Raw genomic sequence first — 15,099 nt, 5'->3', positions numbered from 1 at the left:
AGAAAGATGCTGACACCGGGGCCAGGCTGTCTGGGTCACAGGGACACTCAAGCAGGTTCCCACCAGGTCTAGAGTGCAGAGGTACTGAGAACTCATTGTCCTTAGTGGATGGGTGGGTGGTAACCCATCTGGTCAGGCCATCCAATAAAAACCCACATCCACTCGAGTAAATATTTGTCTAACTCCCTGGGGAACTGGAGCCCACACCGTGGCACCTCTACTTAGGAGTCAGACACATCTCCGCTGGTTATCACAGCTGCAAAGACTCTACTAAAAGCTTCCTAGGACAGACTCTTGTGGGCTGGATCATGTCCCCCAGCCCTGCAAATTCTAGCCTCCACGACCTCAGAGTGTGGCTCCGTTTGGAGATGGAGTCATTAGAGAGATAATTAAGGTGAAATGAGGTCGGTCGTTGGGGTGCATCTTAATCCAGTGAGACTTGTGTCTTTATAAGAAGAGGAGATTAGGACACAGAGAGCCCTGAGGGAAGACCACGCGAGGAGGCACGGCCGTCTACAAGCCAAGGAGAGAGGGCTTGGGAGAAGCCAGCGCTTCCTTCACTAAATACCCTAAATGCCAGCAGTCAGGGCATCTTGCTGCCAGCGCGCCTCCGACGGAGCCGGTAGAGGCTTGCCCGGCCTCCTTGCCCAGGCTCCAGGGTTGGCCGAGCCGCGCACCTGCCCCCCAGGAGCCGGCAGCAGCCCCTGCAGCAGCCACAGCCCATCACAGAGGGCATGTGCTGGTCTCCATGGGTACGACCTCGCTGTCTCCTCCAGCCCTGAGGTGAAGTGCGTCATCTCCATCTCACAGATGTGAAAAATGACGAGAGTCCAGCGACTTCTGCTGAGTCCCCCAGCTTTGAACTCACATCTTCTGACTCAGACTCTATACCAGCAATCTACCTCTGTGCCTAGTGGAAGCGTGGAATATTTTTTTTTAAGTAGTCAACCAAAATCTCTTACATTTGCAGTTAGAAAACTTCATGTGCTTCAGATATGCATGTAAAAAAATAGATCTGCCTTTTAAAAAATTGTTCAGTTCTTAGATTAAATTAAAATTAGGATGCATTTTCCTTGCCCAAGATGCTTGAGTGTTTGCATAGCACTGGAGTGGGCAACATCACAGGTCAGCCTTTGATTTAAATGTCTCCTTGCAAAGAGCATTAACAGGTAACCACAAAACAGAGCTAGTTAACACATATTTGGAATTCAGCCCCATGCCCAGTAATCAAAGACTTACAAATCAGATGTGAAAAATGAATGTTTTCTTATATATCTTAAAATAATAATTTTTAAAAAGCAAGATATAGATCTTGTTAATAGTCCATATTGGCAATGGTATAATTAGATGACCAGAAGACTGAATATTGCTACAACCTTTAAGGCAAGCAATTTGTCATGAAACTCTTCTTAAGAATCTGCATTCTAGAAATATCAGAGTCGGAGACAAATGGTAACTACAAAGATGTTTCTGAGACTGTTATTGATAAAAGCACAAAATTGGAAATAATCTATTTAACACCAGAAAAAGGTATAGGTAAACTATAGTGCATTCACAAATATGAGATATTACACAGACATTGAAAGTCTGTTTACTTAAGGGACTTTCCTGGTGGTCCAGTGGTTAAGAATCCGCCTGCCAATGCAGGGGACATGGGTTCGATCCTTGGTCCGAGAAGATCCCATATGCCTCGGGATAGCTAAGTCTGCCAGCCACAACTGCTTGGCCTGTGTGTGCAGTCACTGATGTTTGTGCCTAGAGCCCTTGCTCTGAGACAAGATAAGTCACCAAAATGAGAAGCCTGAGCTCTGCAACTAGAGAAAGCCCATGAAGCAACAAAGACCCAGAACAGCCAAAAATAAACAAAAATAATTTTTTTAAAGTACATTCACTTGAACAATAAAATATAGGAAAACGATTACATCATTAAACTATTAGAACAAATATCTAAAGTATATATGCAAAATTCTTTCATGTATAAAAAACTGTGCAGAATAAAAGAAGTGAAGAATAAACATCAAAATATCGACAGTGAAATCACTCTCCTTAAGTGAGGAAACAGGCCTAGGGTGATTGTTTTTTAACCCTTTCTTTAGCGTTATGTTTTCCAGTGTTTCTTAAATTGAACATGTATTTGAACAAAAAAGAAGAATAAATCTTTTAAAATATGGCATGGATAATCCACAACTTTTAAGTTTTCCTGTGAATTATTGAGGCCTTAGAGCTTTTCTAAAACTAACAAAAATTAAGGTGATAAATATCCAAGATGGAGAAGCAGGTATACTGATGTGTTACTTGGGGCGCTGTAAATTATTTCACTCTTTCTGAAGAGTAATTTCATGATATGTAACAAGCACTGCAAAATTGTTCTTCCCCTTTGACCTAATAATTCCACCAGGAAACAGGTCCCCAAGGAAATAAATACAGAAGAGGAGAAAGTGGCGTGTTCAAAGACATGTGCTGAGGAGCCATTTATAATCATGAAACACTGGAAACAATCTAAGTGCCCACCACAAAAGATGGTACATAAATCCTAAACCTGACAAGCCAGCAGGTCACATCCATATGCGGAAATGTTTATAAGAACAGTGAAGTGGAAAGAAACACAAAGATTAGAAGAGAACTCAGAAGAAGTAAACAGTGGTGGAGTCAGGGTCCACACGCTTCTGAAAAGTGAGTTTCTAAATTCTAAATTGTAAGAGCTGCTTTGTCCAGAACCGGGGTCTCTCTAAGAGTTTGGAGAAAGAGGCCAGGTGAGCAGAAACACTTGTTTCAATTAGACTCACTTTCCGTGGATGAAGACGATCACCGGGGTTGTGAGATGGAATTGAAAGTCATTGGCAAGGTACCACGTCCAGCTGTTGCACTGGAAAGAGACCAGCACAGGTCACGCCTCTCCTCCACGTAACCAGTGGCTCCCGGGACCAGGAGGAGGAACGCAGGGGCGGGTGAGGCGATTTCCACGGGAAGAGAAAGGACTTGAGTTAAAGATATTTCACAAACCTCATCTCAGCTCTGGAGAAGGAAATGGCAACCCACTCCAGTATTTTTGCCCAGAGAATCCCGTGGATGGAGGAGCCTGGAGGGCTGCTGTCCATAGGGTCACACAGAGTCGGACACGACTGAAACGACTTAGCATGCACGCGTGCATTGGAGAAGGAAGCGGCAGCCCACTCCAGTGTTCTTGCCTGGAGAATCCCGGGGACGGGGGAGCCCGCTGGGCTGCCATCTATGGGGCCACACAGAGTCGGGCACGACTGAAGCGACTTAGCAGCAGCAGCATCTCAACTCACCCTCCTAACAGTCCCAGGGGAGTAAGTGTTATTCTGACCACTTTACACACTGGAAATTCAGACATGCTTTCTCTCCTGTTTAAAACAACAATCACAGCTAATCTCCCAGGGTGGTGGGAGCTGAATTCCACCATGTGCCACGGATGTGAGGAGTAATCACCCTCACGGCGCGCTTCTCTCTTCCTTGCCCTCCCCCCAACTCCAGGTGGAGAGAATGTGTTCATTTATTTTATTCTGTTTTTAATTCGATAGACTGTGCTGGTTGGGAACGGGGGTCTGGCTGCGGAGGAGCGTTTGCGGGAAGCCCCAGAGTTCCCACGCGAGACTGACGTGAGAGCAGCTGGCCGGGGCGCCCTGGTCCCGGGCTGTCTGTGCCTCTGGGGGGCCCCTGCGTCTCTGATTCAGGGCGAGATGACTCCTGGCGGCAAGCCTCTCCGGGGCTTCAGAGATGAGAGGCGCCTCTGTCTGCCCTCCCGCCCCGTGGCTCCTGAGGAGACCAGGCTTATCAGGAGTGACAGCTCCACTGGTCTCACCTGTGACCCCAGCCGGTCTGCCCTGGGGAAGGCGGCCTGGCGTCTGCTCCGGGGGCCCCCGTCACAGAGGGTGATGGGGGGTCCGCCTGAAGGCACTTAGACGGTGACGGCCGCCCTGTCGAAGCTGCCGGGCCCTTGTGAACCAAAGGCAGCTTTCTGGGTGGCCAGCGGCCACGCGGCCACACTCTAGTGATTCTCCTTTCGGCAGCGCTTTCTGCTGCGGCTGCTGAGTCGCTTCAGTCGTGCCCGACTCTGTGCGACCCCACAGGCGGCAGCCCACCAGGCTCCCCCGTCCCCAGGATTCTCCAGGCAAGAACGCTGGAGTGGGTTGCCATTTCCTTCTCCAACGCATGCACGCATGCTAAGCCACTTCAGTCGTGTCTGACTCTGTGTGACCCCACAGACTGCAGCCCACCAGGCTCCTCTGTCCACGGGATTCTCCAGGCAAGAATGCTGGAGTGGGGTGCCATTCCTTCTCCAACACATGCACGCATGCTAAGCCGCTTCAGTCGTGTCCGACTCTGCGCGACCCCATAGACGGCAACCCACCAGGCTCCCCTGTCCCCGGGATTCTCCAGGCAAGAACACTGCAGTGGGTTGCCATTTCCTTCTCCGCAGCGCTTTCGAGGCAGGTGCAAAATCATTGACGCGGTTTAGTTACAGCTATTTCACTTCCATTTGCTCCGATCTCTTCGGGAGGAAGCTAGGGCTTCGGGGACGCCATGACCCAATATACACAGACGTTGTGAGATCCGGCTGGATGTGTGGTAGAGCTCATTACGGGGAGAGTGTGGTGGCTCGTTCCATCCCAGTCTCGGTTCTCTGGGTGGAGGTGAAGAAGGTGGCGGGGCCCGACGGCACAGCGATGGGGCGGGGACACCCGCGTCCAGGACAGGGGCCGCCGCCCCGCTCCCTCTCAGCTTTCCCAGCGCCCACCCCGCCAGGACGGGGGCAGCAACCCCCACCTCACACCCGAGGCGAGCCTGCCTCCCACAGCCCACCTTCCTACAGCATCGCGATCACTCCCGAGAAGATGCCAGAAGAAGGGATCAGAGTCAGGCTGGCCAGGGAACGCGCGCCGCACTGCGCCCCTCGCCCCTTCGCGGACGCCCTGAACGCACCGCATCCTGGACCGACAGGAAGTTATTGAGCAGCAGCAAGTTGGTCCACCAGGCCCGCCGGCAGTTCTCCAGGTGGAGCTTGGGCACCTCCCAGACGGGCCCCCAGGGAACGAGCGAGAACAGGGCAACCAGCAGGGACAGCGAGAACAGGTGAAGAGGCTGCAGCCTGGTGGGAAAGAGACGGGAGAGAGTGAGTCTCCGTGGGGACTCCGCTCGGTCCCCTGGGGTGGGGGGCCACATAGCCATGGCGGATAAGATGCTCAAAATAGACTGTCCTGGGGGAGCGACCACCTCCTCACTCACCCCTCACACCTCCCTTTCATTCGTGGGTTCACAGCGGCGTAGGTGCTACTGATGCAAAAATACTGTTCTTCATGGAGCAAGTCATATGTGTAAGCCACTCCGCTAGGAACTTTCTAAACCCGTCCAGTAACTACGATGTCAATTTTACCATGAGCAAATGAGCGCTCAGATAAGTTTGAGTCACTTACCCAAGACGGTCCAACCACATGTCAGTACTGAGATCTGAGGCTGTTAGATGTTCCTTCCACAGGGCCTCCCTAGATGAAAATAGCTTCCCATACTCCCTCTTATCCTGCTTTCCTGCCTCACTTCATTTCCTCCTTCCTTCCCTCACACGCCACCTCTTTCCAAGCAAGATCTGCGGTAGCTAGAAGCTGATGAAGGAGGCAATAGGTGTCTAGACTGGGGCTGTTCAATAGAATGTAATAATTCCAGCCACATCGGCCGTTCAGTTAGCACATTCCAGCGGCCACATTGTAAAAAGTCAACAGTATAATTAGTTTTAATAATACACTTCATTTGGTCAATACATTCAAAATATTGTCATTTCAACAGATAGCCAATATGAAAAACTATTGAGCTATTTTGCATTCTTTTCTTTCACCGAGTCTTTAGAAGCCTGTGTATATTGGATATTTGCAGCCTATCTCACTGGTCTACCCTTCTCTGGGTGGGGGGAGCCTATGGACAACTCAGAAGGCGCATGCAATGGGAGTGTGGCTTCTGGGTGGCCCCCAGCAGAGCCCTCTTTTTTTAAAGAATATATTTGAAAACCCAGGGCAGTACAAGGACAGAGAGCCCATGGCCCAGAAGCATCTCTAACCATCTCAGAGCAGGGCTTCAGGGCCTGGGGTGGGGGGTGACAGATGGGGGAGCAGGGCGGCTAGAGGAGCAGCCCCAGCAGAGGTGTGGGTCCGCACCCCGCCTCGGGTCAGCACCCCACAGAGGCAACCTCCTTCCTAGAGAGCACCAGGAGGGCAGGAGGGTGGTGGGTACCTGGGAGCAGGGCTGCGGTTGCTGATCAGAGTCTGAGGGCAAGGGCGCCGACTCTGCCAGGATGCAACTTCCTGGACCAGCTCGGCTGCACCTGCAGAGCCCGCGCTGGGTCCCAGGTCCTGCCGGTCAGCTGTCTGAGCGCGCTACTGCGCAGATGCTCCCTCGAGCCTGGGCTCGCGCCCCCCAGCCTCCCCCCCCATCTGTTGCTTCTATCTCCCCAGGAGAACCAGTTGGCCCCTGCTTCCCTCTGAACCGGAGTCCGGGTCAGACGTCCTCCGGAGGGACCCGGGTAGAGGCTCACGGCCAGGCCGGCGGGTGGGGAGCAGAGGTTGCTGGAGGGGCCACACCCGGGGGGTTACAGGGGAAAGAACACGAGAAGCGGTTTCTGGTCTTGTCTAAAGTTTTCACACTGAGAAAATTGCATTGCTCCTCCCTTTCCTCTCCTGCCGTAAAGGGGACTGATGGTTCCTTAGCTTCCTCTAAGGAGGAGGAGGACTCCCGCCTCCTAGGATTTTCTGAGAATCAGGAGATCGCTAAGAAAACTGAAGTCTTAGAGGATGGAGTTATGGTTGCCGGGGGAAGGGAGAGTCGGGAGTTTGGGAAGGACAGGTACACAAGGCTATATTTATTTATTTATTTTATTTTTCTATATTTAAAAGGGATAACCGGGACTGCCCTGGTGGCCCAGAGGTAAGGAATCCGCCTTCCGGTGCAGGGGATGTGGGCTTGATCCCTGGTCCGGGAAGATTCCACGTGCCTCAGAACATCTAAGCCCGCGGACCTCACTGTGGGATTAAGACTGGATGCAGCCAAATAAATAAATATCAAAAAAAAAAAAATATATATATATATATCTTAAAACGGACAAGCCACAAGGACCCACTGCAGAGCACGAGGAGCTCCGCTCCCTGTCACGTGGCAGCCTGGCTGGGAGGGAGTCCGGGGGAGAAAGGACACGTGGGCACGCATGGCTGAGTCCCTCTGCTGTCCACCGGCAACTATCACAACATCGTTAATCAGCCACACCCCAACACAAAATAGAAAATTAAAAACCAAACCAACTGTTTGAAAAGTGGGATGTGTCATACAAATATGCATGCCCTTCAAGTGTTTGTCCAGGCTTGAAGATTTAAAGTCAAAGTAGGCTTGCAAAGATTAAAACCTGTGGTACCAGCTAGTGCCATGGGGGTGTGAGAAGCGGCCTTCTCATACCTGGCCGGGTGGGAAGGTCAATTGGACAACGTCCATCAATCCATTCAATGCACCAGACCATCGTTTCCACTCGTAGGAATTTACCGGGCAAACATGCCCAGACAGTTGCACAAAAATGTACAGACTTCGTGTCACTGTCTAATAAGACTGCAAAAAACTTGGAAACCACCTTCATGCCCATTCGTGGAGAGCAGTTAAATACATGATGGATGGCCCACCCACACGGCGCCATCCCGGCAACCTTAAAATCAGTGAGGTGAGTCCTTCCATGCAGTTAGAGAAAGATGCCAAATCATTAAGTTAAAAAAGCTACGTGCAAAATAGTGCAGCATTAAGTATAGTTCTCTTCGTGGGTGGGGAAAAGAATATATAAATACTTGGAAAGTCCCTGCAAGAATTAATTCATAAGAAGCTGTTACCAAAGCTGTCCTGTGGGAGGTGAGACTGGAAGAGGTGCCTTTATTTTTAGTATAGAACCTTCAGCTATAGTTAGACATTATTATCAATAATTTTTTTAACTTAATGTGTGGGGGCTTCCCAGGTGGTGCAGAAGTAAAGAGTTCGCTTCCCAATGCAGGAGATGCAGGAGACTTGGGTTCAATACCTGGGTCGGGAAGATCCCCTGGAGGAGAAGATGGCAACCCACTCCAGGATTCTTGCCTGGAAAAGTCAATGGACAGAGGAGCTTGGTTCATGGCTACAGTTCATGGGGTCTCAAAGGCCTGGACATGACAGAGTGCACACATACACAAACTAATTTTTTGGAAGAAGTATCATTTCTTTTTTAAAAATATGTATTTATTTATTTGGCTGAGTTGGATCTTCATTGTGACACGCAGGCTCTAGAGAGAGTGGACTCAGTAGCCCCAAGGCTTGTGGGGTCTTAGTTCCTCGATCAAGGGTCGAACCTGGGCCCCCTGCATTTCGAAGGTGCATTCTTAACCACTGGACACCAGGCAAGTCCTACTAGGAAACTAAATTTTAAGTTGCGGCTCCTACTTGGAATAACCCCACGGTTTTAGGGGTCTGGAGCCTCTACCCTCCTCGTCTCCTGTGAGGTGTCTGTACGGTTTTACCCCTGGAAGCTGGGCTTTCACGTTTTCTGAAACTTGCAGAAGCCCCCACTTGGTCTGCGCTCTGCCCTGCAGCCAGAGTGACTTTTGCAAAATGTAAACCCGGCCATGCCACTCCCCTACAGGGACCCCCAGAAGGCTTCTCCTCTCGGAGGAAAACGGGAAGTCCTTAAGGCTGCCCCCAGCTCTAGAGGCTTGGGGGGCCCTCCCCCACTCTCACCTCTCTGCCCTCACCCTCCCGTTCTCTCCTAGAGGCTCACTCTGCTCCGGCACCTTTGGGCTCTTTGAGATTCTGCAGATACATCAACCACGGCTCTCTCCTCAGGACCTTTGCTGTCGGTTCTGCAGTATGGACCCTTCTTCCCTCAGGGAATTTTCTTTGCTTAGAACATTTCTTTCCTTCCTTCAGGATTTTGGACAAAGGCATCTTCCCTGACCACCCTTCCAGAGGAAGATGCTGTCTTCTTCCTTCTCTAAACTATTACTTGTAGCCTTATCATCACTGACCTGGAATAGGAGGATTTGCATATCGCACCTTAGGGCTGCATATTTATTTGTTTACGGTCCATCTCTAGCCACTAGAATGTAACCCCCTTGCCAGAAGGCATCTGCGTGGTTTATGTGCTTATGCGTGCTTAGTCACTCAGTCATGTCGTACTCTTTGGGACCCCATGGACTGTACAGTCCATGGAATTCTCCAGGCCAGAATACTGGAGTGGGTAGCCTTTCCCTTCTCTGAGGATCTTCCCAACCCAGGGATCAAACCCAGGTCTCCTGCACTGCAGGCGGATTCTTTACCAGCCGGGTTACCAGGGTTTCCCTGCATGGTTTATCAACCGCTGAATCCTCAGAGCCTGGGGCAGTGCCTGGTACATGGTGGGCGCTCAGTAAAATACAGAAAGAGCAAGTGAGCAACGATCTCGCATCTACTCTTCTTCAAGTTAAAAGGGCAGGGAATAAATCATATTTGAGAAAGAACAGCAAGTCCTGATGAATGAGAACATCAAAATAGCTAGGAACATGGCTGCCTCCTCACTGGGTTGACCTTAAAGAGGGTGAGTCCAGTCTGCAGGTTGGTAAGGCTTCCCCCATACCCCAACGACGTTCTGTCCCAGTTTGGACTCATTCGCTGTCTTCTTGGCGCCCAGCTGGCACTCTCCCAGAGCTCCCCATCTCAAGAACGTCCTCCCCATCCTCCACGTCACTTGAGCTGGAAAGTCTCTGTGTCCGCGGGTGGCACTCTCTCCATATCCCCACTGCCCACGGCCAGCGCACGTCCCGCAACACGTCACCCCCAGGACCCTCGCCAGCATCTTGCCCCGTGAGGTCTCACTCCCGCACCCTCCTCCACTCTGGGCTCTCGGCCCCAATGACCACTTTATCTGCCCAGGAAAACATGTCTGACTCTTCGCCCCCAGCTCTGGGGTTGTTCTTCTGAAGGGTTTCCCAGGCAGCACCCACCAGGCCACTGGATCCCACACCCCAGCCCCTAACAACCCGCCTGAGCATTTATCACTGAGAACGCTAGGCCTGAAGGCCAGCCCCTCTCCTCCAGAAGAACACAGGGCAGGACTGACTACTCAGCCCACTGCTCATCCCCAAAAGATAACGCAAGAAAAAGTATTCTGTCAAGCATTCAGGACGAGGACTAGATTTAATGGGGCTTGGAAGAAACCACGAAGGCAATAAAGTTATATTTCTCAGCTTAGACTCATTCTTAAACTATTAACCAGAGAAGTTAAGTAAAAATAACAACAGTAACAATGATAGCTTACATTTACTGAGGGCATACGACCTGTCACATTTTTCTAAATTCTTTGCACGCGTTATCTGTTTTGATTTTCTCAAGAGTCCAGCAAAGTGAGAGCCATCACTCTGCTCAGTTTTAAGATGAGGAACCTCAAGCATGGGAAGACTGAGACACTTACTCAAGTCACACAGCTGGGAAATGACTGAACCAGAATGCACGCCCAGGCAGACTGGAGGCAGGTCTTAGGCAGTTCATTTGACGGACCCAGAAGATGGTTTCAACACTCCCCTTGCTATTTTGTGACGGTGCAGTGTAGCAAGAGAGCCGTGGACCCTAAGTAACAAGAACTGGGCTCCAGCTTAGCCACAATCCATGATTTTAAACGTGTATAAATTTTTAAATGGTGGGTTATACAGGTAGACGTTTCTTTTTCTCCCTACACTTCTACCGTCTCATTACATCACTGCCACTAGCTATTCCACTGGTTCTATATTCTGTCCCAATATTGTATTCTATTCCGATCCAACCAACCAGGCATTTGTAAAGAATACTACCACCCTTTCTGCCTTCTTATCAGAACGACTGTCATCCCAAGCTTCCACCAACCCTTCTCCTGATTGTATCTTATTCTATTTTTATTATTATCATTTGTCCTTAACACAGGAGCCAATTACTACTAATTTACAGGAGCTACACGAATTCTGTTGAACATAAATTTCATGGGAATCTGACTGTATGTTCATTGAAGCCTGCTGTCCATTAGCTTTAGAAATAAGGAGGTTTTTGTTGGTTTAATACAGTTCAAGGTTTATTAGGAAAAAATACCATGAGTACTGGTATCTTCCACTGCAAGAGCCATTAAACAAAGAAAGAGCAGCTACATTTAAACAAGGTTTAAATGAAACAAAACTATTTTTCTCTGTTTACTTTTTTCTTTGAAAATTCTTTCAAAGGAGGATTAAAAGACTAAATATAATAAGTGATTATGCAGCAATAAAGAACGGAAAGATTATATGAATAACCTACCTTATAAGGCGACCGAAAAAGTATCTGAGGATGACGCTAGGGGTTATTCCTTTGTCTGAATCCTGACGCATCTTTAAAAATGATCTTGCACTTAGCCAGCCACTGAGAGGAAGAGAAGAACAGATCACAGGGATGACCGATCAGTGATGCGGTTCTTGGGTTGACTAATTCGGTTGTCTCTATCAGGACACACGAAGTGACGCTGCAGTAACAAAACACCTTTAAGACTAAAAACAGTAATAGCTTTCTCCTTGCTCGTGGTACGTGTCCACGGCGAGTCACCTTGAGCTCAGCATCTTCCTCACTACGGGGGCCAGACCTTCGGAGTAGCCTGTGACAAGAGCTCTTAGGATTTACTCCCTTAACCACTTTCTTATCTAACAAGCATCAGCGTTATATTTATCATGTGGTACATTCCATTCCTTGTAAATACTGGTTTTATAACTGGAAGTTTGTACCTTTTGAGTTTCCCATGCTTTTGACATTTATTCTGTTTCATTTCTTTTCTTTTCTTTCTTTTTTGTTTTGGATGTGCACAGAATCTGAATTCCCAGGCCAGGGATTGAACCCAGGCTCTCAGCAGTGAAGATGCAGAGTCCTAACCACTGAACCACCAGGGAATTTCTACCTTTTAACATTTACAGTGACGACCCTCTAGGTTTCCTTCAGGATTGACAGGTTTGATCTCCATGCAGTCCAAGGAACTCTCAGGAGTCTTCTCCAACACCGAGAAAATCAACCCTGAATATTCTTTGGAAGGATTGATGCTGAAGCTGAAGCTGCAATACTTTGGTGAAGAGCCAACTCATTGGAAAAGACCCTGATACTGGGAAAGATTGAAGGCAAAAGGAGAAGGGGACGACAGAGGATGAGATGGTTGGATGGCATCACCAACTCAATGGACATGAATTTGAGCAAGCTCTGGAAGATGGTAAAGGACACGGAGGCCTGGTGTGCTGCAGTCCATGGGGTGGAAAAGAGTCGGACATGACTTAGTAACAACATGTGAGTGAGAGTTGCTCAGTCATGCCTGACTCTTTGCAACCCCATGGACTCTAGCCCGCCAGCCTCCTCTGTCCACAGAATTCTCCAGGCAAGATTACTGGAGTGGGTTGCCATTTCCTTCTCCAGGGGATCTTCCCAACCCAGGGATCCTGCATTGCAAAAGAGTCTTTACCATCTGAGCCACCGGGGAAGCCTGCTATTAAGAGACATTTCTAAGTATAAAGACAGGTCAACTTAAAAAGTATCAGCAGATACATGCTTGACTTTATCTTATAATCTATAGACAATACATTAGAATATGTGATGAATTCATACACCTTGTCCAAAGGAATACCCAAGACAGAAGTAGCAATAAAGTTATAAATGACAGTCATCAACCAGATGAGGTAATTTAGATGAAGTTTTTCTCTCTCCAAGAGATGGGGACTGGGCACATGGTCAGGAAGGAAATACAATGTGCTCTTAACTTTGCATGAAAAATAATGTTCAGTTCCACGTTGCTGAACATAGCTCTGTTTTTGCCAAATAAATCCTCTACTTCAAATTACTGTCCAAAAGCTTTATTAAAACTCCGCTTCTGGCCTTTGTTTTGGAATCTGTTACTTTTGCTGCCGCCTCCTGATCGCTGTCCTCTGAAGCTCCTACTTCTTTCCCGCTGTCCCGTGACAGCTCGGTGGCCCTCGCCCCGTCCCCTGAAGCCTCGACTGCCTTCCTGCTGTCCTCAGAAGTTGCAATTTCCTTCCCGTGGACCTTCTCGCTCTGGTTGCTCCGTGGCCACAGAGAGCTGCCAGCACCGTGAATGATGCCACGCTTCTGTATTCTGTTACTGATGCAGTAGGGATGTCAAAGCAAACACCCGGCTTTCCTTCGAGAAAGACCATTCCCTTCACTTTGGAATCAATATCCTCACCCAGCTGCTCTTTAGGTTCTTTCCAAGCATAACTAATGTTTGGCATTTCAGTCGAGCGCCGCAAGACCATGGTCACAAAGCCTGCTTCTGAACTGATCAAGGAGCAGCTGGTCTACCGGCGTGGCACCGGAAATTTAACAACATATAACAACCTACAACTCAGTAGCAACAATAACCCATGACCCTTGTGGGTGTTTTGCTAAAGAACAAGTGTGTTTCCTATTGCAAAAGAAGGCTGTGTGTATATGTGTGTGTGTGGGGCGGGGGGGGTGGTGTGTGTGTGTTGGGCAGGACTTGGAAGGGATCAGTGAGGGTTGGAAACTGTCTTTACTCTCTGCCAGCAAGAGTTTCTTTTGAAATGCAGCAAGTTGGATTCACCAGAATAGGAACAAAGTTTGTAGAGACCAGTGAAAGAGAGCACTGAGTTGCGGAAGCAGCACGGCCGATCCGGATTCCCTGCCTCGTAGTTTCCAGAAAGAATGAATCAGGGTCTCCCTCTGTGTGGGGGCCAGCGCCGTCTCAAGTTCACAAAGACGGGAAAAGAGAAAGGCTGGCAGGAAAACAGGCTCCGGACAAGACAAGAGGTTCCAAGAGGCGAAGAAGACCCAGGAAACCTAAACAGACTGGGAAAGAATAAAATCCTGCAGGAGAGATATATGAAATCAGCCCAACCTGAGAGCTAGAAGAAGGATTCCAAAACCATCACCAGTGACAGAAGTCTTTGGTCTTACTATGTAATATATTGCTTCCCAGGTGGCTCAGCGGGCAAGAATCAGCCTGCTGATGTGGGGGCTTCAGGCAGGTTCCATCCCTGGGTCGGGAAAAACCCCTGAAGAAGGCAACGGCAACCCGCCCCAGCGCTCTTGCCTGGAGAATTCCGTGGACAGGGTAGCCTGGTGGGCTACAGCCCATGGGGTCTCAAGAGTCGGAGACAAATGAGTGACTGAGCACACACTCACACGTGTTAAATGTATTAGTGACACGGGTGTTAACACGTGGTTTTGGCATAAAACAGACATTATATTTCAGTTCTGATTGTACTGAAATATACTCTAGTTGAGGAGGGGTTTGGGGGGCTGAGGTTATTTCATTTCCAACATCAACCTTCTCGGCTATAAAAACGGGCCTGATAGAGGTTGATCATGAGAACTGTATGAGATCAAAGTGTTTCTGAGCACAGTGGCACTGACGTGTTTCACTATTAGTAATGTTTCTGATGTTGGAAAGAAAGTGAACAGACCACATGCACTTCCTAAAGTGATAAAATGAAAATTGGAAGGGGAAGAGAAAACGACAGCAGCCACCCAGACGGGCCGGGAGAAACGAGCAAATAGGAGTGAAGACAAAGGACACATGGGTCTTGGTCTCCTGCATCGTGGCAGGACCTACTGGGTCTCCCTCTGCCGTCCTCACCCCACATGCTGGGGCTGGCGCAGGGCTTCTCAGACGGGAGCCGATGGCAGCATCACCTGGAGGGCTTGTTACCCCCAGAGCACCTGGGCGGGGCCCGAGAATCTGCATTTCCCCCAAGCTTCCAGGCGATGCTCAGACTATATTCTGAGAAGGACTGGGGAAGGCACAGTGCTCCCTGGGCCCCAGACCGAGCCCAGAGTCAGGCATGCTGTCTTCATGATACGTGAAAGTGATAGTCGCTCAGTCCCCTCCGACTCTTTGCGACCCCATGGGCTGTAGCCCGCCAGGCTCCTCTGTCCATGGGATTCTCCAGGCAAGAATACTGGAGTGTGTAAGCCATTCCCTTCTCCAGGGGAATATTCCCCGCCCAGAGATCAAACCCAGGTCTCCTGCACTGCAGGCAGATTCTTTATCGTCTGAGCCACCAGGGAAGTTTTTGGGGCCACCTGGAATCTCAGGAGCGT

At 49.4% G+C, this 15,099-nt stretch overlaps 1 protein-coding gene across 1 annotated transcript in view; it reads right to left on the bottom strand.

Annotated features, from left to right (window-relative positions):
* LOC136167405 (O-acyltransferase like protein-like) overlaps positions 1-15,099 on the bottom strand; it is a 47,073-nt gene that overhangs the window by 13,970 nt on the left and 18,004 nt on the right. Inside the window, exons 8-10 of the mRNA XM_065934995.1 lie at positions 11,308-11,409; positions 4,948-5,113; positions 2,787-2,866 (exon numbers count right to left, since the gene is read on the bottom strand). Coding sequence (XP_065791067.1) covers positions 2,787-2,866; positions 4,948-5,113; positions 11,308-11,409 — 348 coding nt within the window. The remainder of the gene's footprint in view (positions 1-2,786; positions 2,867-4,947; positions 5,114-11,307; positions 11,410-15,099) is intronic.

Source organism: Muntiacus reevesi, chromosome 4, assembly GCF_963930625.1.
Source record: "Muntiacus reevesi chromosome 4, mMunRee1.1, whole genome shotgun sequence".
Taxonomy (NCBI): Eukaryota; Metazoa; Chordata; class Mammalia; order Artiodactyla; family Cervidae; genus Muntiacus; species Muntiacus reevesi.
Note: the sequence above shows the minus strand (reverse complement) of the source record. Positions and strands in the feature narration are given on the sequence as shown.